This window comes from Dryobates pubescens, chromosome 8 (assembly GCF_014839835.1).
Source record: "Dryobates pubescens isolate bDryPub1 chromosome 8, bDryPub1.pri, whole genome shotgun sequence".
In the NCBI taxonomy this organism is placed as follows: domain Eukaryota; kingdom Metazoa; phylum Chordata; class Aves; order Piciformes; family Picidae; genus Dryobates; species Dryobates pubescens.
The window spans coordinates 14,709,440-14,718,794 of NC_071619.1; the positions used below are offsets into that span (position 1 = coordinate 14,709,440).

General features: G+C 54.1%; 1 protein-coding gene across 1 annotated transcript; it reads left to right on the top strand.

Annotated features, from left to right (window-relative positions):
- Positions 1 to 1,059: 1,059 nt before the first annotated feature.
- Positions 1,060 to 5,612, top strand: HHEX (hematopoietically expressed homeobox). Its single transcript, XM_009897793.2, has 4 exons — positions 1,060 to 1,509; positions 3,149 to 3,327; positions 3,564 to 3,614; positions 5,230 to 5,612. Exons 1-4 carry the CDS (start codon positions 1,131 to 1,133, stop codon positions 5,461 to 5,463), a joined length of 843 nt encoding a protein of 280 aa, XP_009896095.2. The 5' UTR covers positions 1,060 to 1,130; the 3' UTR covers positions 5,464 to 5,612.
- Positions 5,613 to 9,355: the final 3,743 nt, after the last annotated feature.

Consider the following 9,355-nt stretch of genomic DNA (forward strand, 5'->3'; position numbering starts at 1 on the left):
ACGGAGGGGGAGAAGGCGGCGTCACTCGCTGCTCTCGGGACAAGTCCCTGGGTGGGTGACAGGGGTCAGGGAGAGCGGAAGGCTGATGCTCCCTTCCCCCTGGCAAGTCCGCTTACAGTGGCCCTCGGCGACGGGCAGCCCCGGATGGAGCGCGCTTTCCTCCCCGGGGGCGGCGGGGCAGGAGGAAACACTCGGTGGGTTTTAAAAAATAAAGCCGATGGTGGCAGGTGGCGCTGCGTGGACTGCCTTCTCCCGCGGGACTGTCGGAGAAAGCCGACCCCGCCGCCTCCGTTTACCGGCCAGCATGCTGGCCGTGGGTGACCAGCGAGGCGCGGAGCAGGAAATGGCGCCACGCTTCCCCGCGTCCCTCTCCGATGCTTCGCGCCCACTGGTCTCTCGACCCTGACCCTGGGAGACGGAGCAGGAGCCCACGCGACCCGGCCGCCATCCTCCCACGCCTTCTGCGTGACCACGCTTCCCCACCCCTTTCTCGGTCCGCGCAGCCAGGCGGAGCGGCCACGGGGGATTTTTAAAGGACCTGCAAAGTACGGCGAGCTACGAGGGAGGGAGGCCGCACACCCCCTTCTCCGCCTCCTCCCTCAGCCAGCGCCTGGTGAGCGTTCTCCCTCGTGGGGAAGCCAGAAATCCAGGAGACGCTGTGCCGTGAGCGGGTACGTGTGCGGGAGACGGTGAGGGCAGTAGCGGGCCTCCTGCTCGATGCCGTCATACCACTTTCCCGTGCCCTCGACCTCCCGCGCGCTGTCGCTGTGCTCAGCCCCGGGCGGTGCCGTCGGGGCCCGCGGATCGCGCACCGCTGCCCGGACTCCCCGAGGCCGCGGCCGTGGTTGATTGGCGCCACGGGGAGTTTGCTCGGGGAGGCGGGGGGAGTGATCGCCGGCGGGGGGTGGTTTCCCCCTTCCCTGGCCGGGCTCATTGGCTAGACGGAGCCGTGGCAGGAAGGGGACAGAGACCACGCGGGCTCCGCCCCGCGCCAATAGAAACCTATCGAAGGGTAACCCGAGCCCAGAGAAACCCACGGCGGCGGTGCCAGTACCCAGCAGCCGCGGTCGGGGCCGGCTTTCCGCAGGGGCGGCCGGGGGCGCGGGGGGTGCGCGGGCGGCGGCCGTGCCATGCAGTACCAGCCGCCGGGCGCGGCGCCGGCGGCACTGGGCGTCGGCGTCCCGCTGTACGCGCCCACACCGCTGCTTCAGCCCGCGCACCCCACGCCCTTCTACATCGAGGACATCCTGGGCCGCGGTCCCGCCGCCGCCCCGGCCCCTCATTCCCTATCAGCCCCGCCGCCGCCGACACTGCCGTCTCCCAACTCTTCCTTCACCAGCCTGGTGTCCCCATACCGGACCCCCATCTACGAGCCGACCCCCATCCACCCGGCCTTCTCCCACCACCTCGCTGCCACTTACGGCACTGGCGCCTACGCTGGGCCACTCTACTCCTTCCCCCGCGCTGTCGGTGACTACGCACACGCTCTGATCCGACAGGACCCTCTGGGTAAGTCATGTCCCACTCTGTCCTCCCTGGCTGCCGCCGCGCCGCTCCCATCTCCGTGCCGTCCCTCCGTCGGAGGCTGGGTAGGGAGGGGAATGGGAAGTGTCTGAAATCTGCCCCCTTCTGCCGCCTGCTCCGCCGCCTTTCTTCTCTCCCCCTGTCTCACTCCAGCCCCCGTCTGATTTACAGTAAATTAAAGTCGCGTCGCGCTCCGGAGCTGGCAGTGAGACTGCAGTGCGCGGCCGCGGTGACTCAGATTTGTTTTCCTTAAACCAAATGACTCTGAGAGTATCCTTAGTAGTGTCGCGTGTGGTTTTGGTGGGGAGTTTTAATTGTGCTGGGAGATCGCATGGCAGATCTCAGCCTTTTCCTGCGGATGACTTGAAAAACAGACGGGAGGCAGTCTCCGCTCTTGGGGCCCCCGCGGCTCCCCGGTAGGTCAGGTCGGGCCGAAGCGGGTGGGTTTGGCCGAGGACCCGGCGGCCCCTTCGCGCCCGCGGCCGGAGAAGCGTCCTCGCTGTGGGGGCTAAGCCCCGCGCCCGGGCTGCAGCACTTGTTCTTAGCGATTGCAAAACTGGACCCTGACTCACCACATTCATGCAGTGAAAGAGGCTGACCCTTTCCGTTCATACAGGAAACCTTGAGCTCTCGATAGGAGTAAATCTGGTTTCAGAAGCTGTTAAGTGTTTTCCTGGCCGGCTGAAGCAGGCTCTTCCCCGGGAGTCGTGCACATTGCTGATTACTTTATCGACATCCTCAATACAGACAAATTCAGGAAACACTCGACTTCTGATAGCCGGGATCCGTTTTTCTGATATTGTTCATTTCCTCTGTGTGGGATGTGACTTTATGACAGCTAAAATAACCAGTTGCTTCCTATTTTTTGAGTCTGTTTTGCACCAGAATTACTAAAGCCTGACGCAAGCAAAATCTTGAAAAACAATGTAGCAAATTTCAAAGGGTGCAGGCAGCAAGACAGAAAGACAAACAGCGTGACTCAGTGGCACTGGCCAGAGCCTCTGGCCCCAGGACGCAGCTGCTGCTCTGCAGAGGGACTGTCGCCCCGACGTGCTGCTGCCTGCACCGCCTCGCCCCGCACCGCTGCCCCGGGCCCGAGTCGGGCGCGCGGGGCGGACAAGTCCCACCGGGGATGGGGGGCTCGGGGCGCTTCTTGCCCTAAGCGGGTGGGGACCCCGAGCCCTCGTGTTGGTGCATCCCCCTTGCCCAGCCTCTTAATATCCCCATTCTCCGCGGGGCCCCGAGCGGTTGTGCAGAGAAAAGGAGACAGGTTCTTGGGGCATCTCACTGAAAGAGCAGAAGGAAGCAAAGGTCTTGCTTTTTTTTTGCCCTTTTTTTTTTTTTTTTCCCTTTCTTTGCGAGATAGACCAACAGGAAACACATTGACGGAAATGTTGCTAAAGCCTGTGGAGTGGCTTTAACTGGTCTCTCTAGCGGAGATGAAAAAATCAGAGGAGGCGAGAGATCATATTAAGCACTGGGGGAAATAAAATCAGGCAAAGGAAATTAGCGGGCCCTGGACCCGACGCGCCTCTAGGCCTGGAGTCGGGTGGGGGACGGGGCTTCCCGGGCACCCGTGTCTGCGGTCGGCCGGTGACCCTCGGCGCTGTGCCTTTCTTTGAAGGGAAGCCGCTGTTGTGGAGTCCCTTCATCCAGCGGCCACTGCACAAGAGGAAAGGGGGACAGGTCCGCTTCTCCAACGACCAGACCATCGAACTAGAGAAGAAATTCGAGACACAGAAATACCTCTCTCCGCCGGAGAGGAAGCGCCTGGCCAAGATGCTGCAGCTCAGCGAGAGGCAGGTGAGGCCGAGCCCGCGTTCCAGGGAACCGCATCCCGTCCCCGGGCAGCCCCCGAGGCTGACGGTACCGGCCCTACTCCGTGTGGTTGCCGTCGGTGCTCCACTCCCGGGAACCCGGCCGGATTGGGGCGGGGGGCCTAGGTGGGGCTGACACTTGTTTGCGTTAGTGGCTCGGGAAAGGCTCCTGGTACTTACCGGCTCTGAGACTACCCCGTGCCTTCTGTTGTCGTTGCTCAGGTCAAAACGTGGTTTCAGAATCGCAGAGCTAAATGGAGGCGTCTAAAACAGGTACGGGGATGTTTCTGTTTCTATAGAAATAAGTATTTTAATTGTCTTATCTTATACTGTGCTCGCCTATTCCAGGTTGTATGCAGAAGTCATCTGAAAGGCTGTTTAACCTCTTCACCTTGATTAAAAAGACAAATAGTCATGCTGAAACCCATGAGGGTTCACTCAGGCAGCACTAACGTTAAAAGCTCCTAATGTAGTTCCTATATCAATTATGCCCGGCTTTCACACACTGCCTATTAAAACTCCACACTAATTGTTTTGTAAACCCATATGTTGTTTAGCCAATTAACGTGGAAAAGATAAGTAATTGTCAGTAAATTACTTAGGCAGTTGTGTTGGAGAAGAGCATTTACTGGTCTTCTAAATCACCCTGTCTTAATAAACACAAATTGATTTATTCTGCAGACTTTGGGAAAGGCAGGTACAAACACCTTGTTTGTTTTGAGGAGCTGCACGGAAAATTGAGTAGCTTTTACTTTTTGTTTACAGATTGTTACAGTGTATGAGTCTGAGAGCAGTTTTACTTCTCTTAGAAATTGTGCTTAAGCAGAGAAATCTTTTTTCACTGCCCAGATGGGCCCGATCCTGCCTGGCTCAGCCAGATGGAGGCCTCTTGGCTCAAAGATATGTGAAAAAGCCTGAGTCCAGCTTTACTAAGTGTGACATGGAGGGATGAGTTTTACTCATAAACCAGCCTTTAATATAAAAATAATATGAGAAATAATCACAGTGCACACACTAGACATATTTAGCCTGTGTCCTTTCCCCCAGGTTTAATGTGTAATTCAGTTGATTTTTTAATAAAATCCCTTCATGCTGGCAGGAGGCAGGCTGGGTCCCCAGCAGTGCCTCCTTGGCAGGGCTTGACCCTGCGCTGCAGTGTCCAGAGACTTTGCTTGGGATCTCAGCCATTTTAAGTCATTTCCTCCTTTTCATGTAGTTGCATCCATTTTTCTGAGCCCACATGGTTATATCATGGGTATGTACATGTCTCTGCCTGCTTTCTCATGAGAGTATCATTTCATGCCCCCTTAGGGGACTGGGCTCCCCAGATGGCTGCTGATGCAGGGCTACTCCTGCCTTCAGAAATGGAGTTTTGTTTTGGTTTAGTTTGTTTTGTTTTTAATTGTGAGCATTTTAATGTAGAGGCTTGGCTTAATTAGTCTTTTTTTTTTTAATAAATATTTATTTCCCCCCCCCCACTGATGGATTCAGCTTCCCTTCTTTTGCTGTTGAGTGGAATTAAGGAAAGATCAGGGCAGGAGGAAGCGGTGTGTCGGTGTTTGTAGACTCATAATAAACATTTGCTTTGGTAAAGACAAAAGTTCAGAGGTTCCTGGGCTCCGGCAGCTCCTGACTCTTTTGAAGTGGCTGCGATAACCATCACCAAAGAGTCTTATTCACGGCTGCAGCCCCTGTGGCTGCTGGGGAGTGGGATCTGAGCTGAGCCCCTGTGTGCAGCTGAGCTCTTCCCTGGCCTTGTCCCACTCAGGATAGGAGGCCAGAGAGGTAGCAGGACACCTGCCTTTCTCTGCAAGAAACACAAAGGTTCTGAGGCCTTCTGACTCCATGGTCCCTTATTTCTGTGTAAAGTCAGCTTCTTTCATTGCAGGAGAACCCCCAGGCCACCAAAAAAGAAGAAGTGGAAGGTTCTGACAGTCACGGTGACCAAAGACCAGAGAGCTGCCCGACCCCTGAGCAGAAGGGTAAGGAGGTCTCCCTGGATGGCTCACAGTACACCCCCTCACCAGCCTCACAGGAGGACCTGGAGTCAGATGTGTCCGAGGACTCTGATCAAGAAGTGGACATTGAAGGCGATAAAGGCTATTACAACCCTACCCACTAATGGCCCCATGCAGAAAGTGGACACTGACTCATCTTGCACTTCACCAGGGGCTGATTTGGAAGAATATTAATGCTACAGGAGAAAACTTTCACTGTTACACTGAAAGAAAAAATAACAACACCAAACAGACTTGTTTATGATAAAACAGAGAAAGATGTATTTTCCAAAGAGTCCATTTTTGGCAGATCTCTAATTTGATTAAAGAAATATTGTTTGTATTTAATTACTTGTAAGATATATTTGTACATTAACTGATGTTCTGACTGAAATATACTACACCCTGTCCTTGCTCACAGGGGGTCTGAATCAGCTGCTGTTGATGATCAGGCAAAACTCCTCTAGCTAGTGTGGAAGTCAGTATGGATTGCAGGACTAAACCCTTTGTATGTGTAAACAAAGGTAGTTAATTTAAATGTCATTTGCAAGCAGAAAAGCATGTTCTGTGAAATAGGGATGGATTTGACCATCCTGACGCGTGCCTTATGCTCACACCCTTTTACCTGCTGTGATGCTTTCCACCAAGACATCCCTCCAATCATCAGGTAGAGTCTTTGGACAGATTTATTTTCACTTTTGTGCTAAATGAAATGTGCCTTCTTGGATTTTTTAGCACTTTGCCCCTTAATCTGGATTGTTGCATTTGCAGGGCAGGGGGAAGTGTATTTTTCTCCTTGAAAATCTATTTTTTACAGATTTTATATTTGAGAAGAAAATGTGGGGAATGATAGAGCTCTATTGCAAGACAGAAACTGGCATCAGTTGTGTGGGATAAGGGAGGCACACAGCCATGGGAAGATAATGCCTATTGTACACGTATCTGCTTCTGTACATAATAGTTTTCTTTAAAAGTTGTGGTTTTATACCTCGTGTTCATATTTTGTACATACTTGTTCAATGCTAAGAAGAAAAAAAAAAGAAGGCAAACCCTGGTATTTAATTTTTGATGGACTTGTCTGTGAAATAAAACTAAACTCTACACCACCTGCCATGCTCTCTGTCCAGTTACTGCCAGCATAAATCTTAAACATCCCTGCTGCCAGCAATACTCCACGTGTGTTGAATTAGGGCTTTTCCCTCCAATGCCGTGCCGGTTGCTGGCCAACCTGCCATCCGCTGTCCACCTTCATATGGTGGGGATCTTGTGTGGGCTTATGGTTTTTTAATTAAGTTTTCTATTTTTCAGCCCTCCACCTCAAGTTTTGGTTTTGCGTGCACCGTTGCCTGCTCGGGAAGGGAGGAAAGCCTGGTCTGCGAGTACCAGCTAAATGCGTAGGTGTTTATCCCCACGTCGCCTGGACCCGGAGAGAGCAGAGGGGGTGCGGGCTGGAGGAGGAGCGGGCCCCGCAGCGCTTGCTCGGGGCAGGACATCAACCCCAGCTGGGGCAGCCGCTGACCCGCCTAAGTCAACAATGGTTATTCATCGTCCTTTCTCCGGAATTATACCGGCCCGAAGGTGCGGTGAAGAAGCATGGCCGCGGGGATGTGGAGAAATGCCCTCGGGCCCACGCTCCCCGGGGGTGGGCGCCATCCGGCGTCTTCAGTCACCCCAGGCGCCGCAGCGATCACACAGGGAAATGGGAAGGGGCGGGTGCTACAGAGGCTTTTAGTGTCCCGAAAAGATTTTAGGGAGCAAACAATGCCTATTTTACCTGTTGAGGAGGGGCGGGAGGAGGGGCAGCACTTAGGGCAGCCGGTCTGTCTCGTCTGAGTTGGTTAATACTTCGAGAAACACCAGCTGAATTTTCTGAGTAATTGAGTAGATTTAGCTTTGGTTTGCTCTTTAAAAACGCAACAGGTGCAGAAAACATAAAGCAAAAGGTACGGTTCCGTTGCCACCTGTGCCTGTGCACGCTGGGATAAGGGCGAAGCCTCCGTCCACCTCCTCGGCCCCGCAAGGCTCAGTGGTGTGCAAGACGATGAGGCCTCCGTCGAGAGCAGAAGACGTGCGGCGGACTCCGCTGAGGAGGAAAACGGCATTTTCCCTCCCTCAGAGTTTCTGTCGCAGGCCTCAGACCAGGTCCAGGCGGGAGCGCGAACAGCCCGCCGTTAGTCTGTGGGGCTGAACCGCGGGGGAGGCGGGCAGGTGGCAGGAGCAGAGCTGGGGGCACTCGAGCAAAAGCGTTCCTGTCCTTTCTCTTTCATTTTTGTCTTGTCTGTCTGTCCCGAACAAGACCAGGGAGCACGAAACTGGCTTTACTCTTTCAGAGTGGCTTCGTCATAGGACTGTGCTTTCACGTGGGGAAGAGAACACTCGGGGAACACGCGAGACCCTCCACGGCTGGCGGGCGCAGGAGGTGGCCCGGTGATGCGGGGCTTTGGGTGAACGAACTCCAGTAACGCTCATTTCCACGAGGGGCGAGCAGGGACACCTCCGCACTAAAGGCTGGCACGGCCCCATGCACGACGGGTTCGGGGCGCTATGTTTGTGTCCCGACCAGTGTAACGTGGTCCCGGAAAGCCGAGCTCGTTAAATCCCAGCGCTTCCCAGCGGTGGCAGGGGATTTGACGATTCCCTGCAGCTGGGAAGCGCCCATGCAGTTTGCAGCCGCCGGGCCGGGGATGTGGATTTTCAGAGTCGAGACGAGTGACATCAGCGCTGTCACCCAGTCTCGGCTGGGGAAACGCCCTTGCTCGCTCACCCACCCGCCCGAGGAGGACGTTTCACTGCACCTTGGCAAAACCCACCGACGGGAGCAGGCTGAGCTGCCCGTCAGAGGTACTCCCGCGGCAGCCTTCCCGAACACCCAAATCCCGTTTCCACAGCTAGGGAGACCCACGTGGGCATCCTCCAGCGGGGCTCTCGCCGGGCCACCTCCTCTCCTCGGCAGGAGAAAAATAGCCAAAGCACTTGACACCGTTCCATAAAACCTTCGAGCCCCTTCCGTGCCACCCTGCTTTTCCCTATTTGTTTGCCTGTTGGCTATTTCATGCCGAACTAGCACGTATGACCTTTCCAGCACAGCTCCCGTCTTGTTTTCGACTTTTCTATCAGCCGATTCAACTTGAAAATGGTTATCATTTAGCAGAAAAACAAACAGAAAAGCACATTTTTGTAAGCAAAACGTTAATGATTGGAAGAATTGCACCAATTTCAGTTTGACAGTGTGTGATTAATCCTCCGGGTCAGGTACTTATATTTTTAGTCATTAGGTTCGTCGGCCTTTGATATGCAGAACTGTTTCTAGCCTAATAGGGTATCGACCCAGCCACTTATGTACTTTGACTTCGTACACAGCGCGGCTCCGGGGGCCGCCGAGGCCCGCAGCGGGCACTGTCGCCTGCCCCGCAGGATGCCAGGGAGAGCTGCGGGGGTGACTGGGACCGCTCTAAAGGTGGCGGCCGGGGTCACCCATGGGAGCGGGAAGGACCCCATTTGGCAGGGTGAGCCCGCCTCCACGGCAGTGTCAGGGGAGCCCGGAGTGCTCCCGTGGTGTGTGGGGCGGTGGGAGAGTAGCGGTTGCGCGACGTTTGCAATCCCGGACTGTTTAGTCCCTCATATTGAAATGGCCAGAACGTCTTTCATTGCACAATAATAGGAAATAATAACTTAGGGCTCCTAATTGTTTGCTTTCACTGGAAAGGACCTTCCTCTGGTCATCTCGGATAAATGGAGGGTTTAGTAGACAACAACAAATTGTATTAAGCCCCGAAGAAACCTACTATGAGATGTCTTCTCAGAGCACAAGCAAACAAACAAACAAACAACAACAAAAACCTGTGCATGAATATTACTATCTTTTAGCTATGTATACACATAAAAGAAAGGTGAGATTTTTAAAATATTATTTTAGCATATGGGAAATTTTCAAGGTTGACAGTGCTTAAACAGGCTGGATGTTAGAAAAAAGTTCTATACAGAAAGAGTGATTGCACATTGGAATGGGCTGCCTGG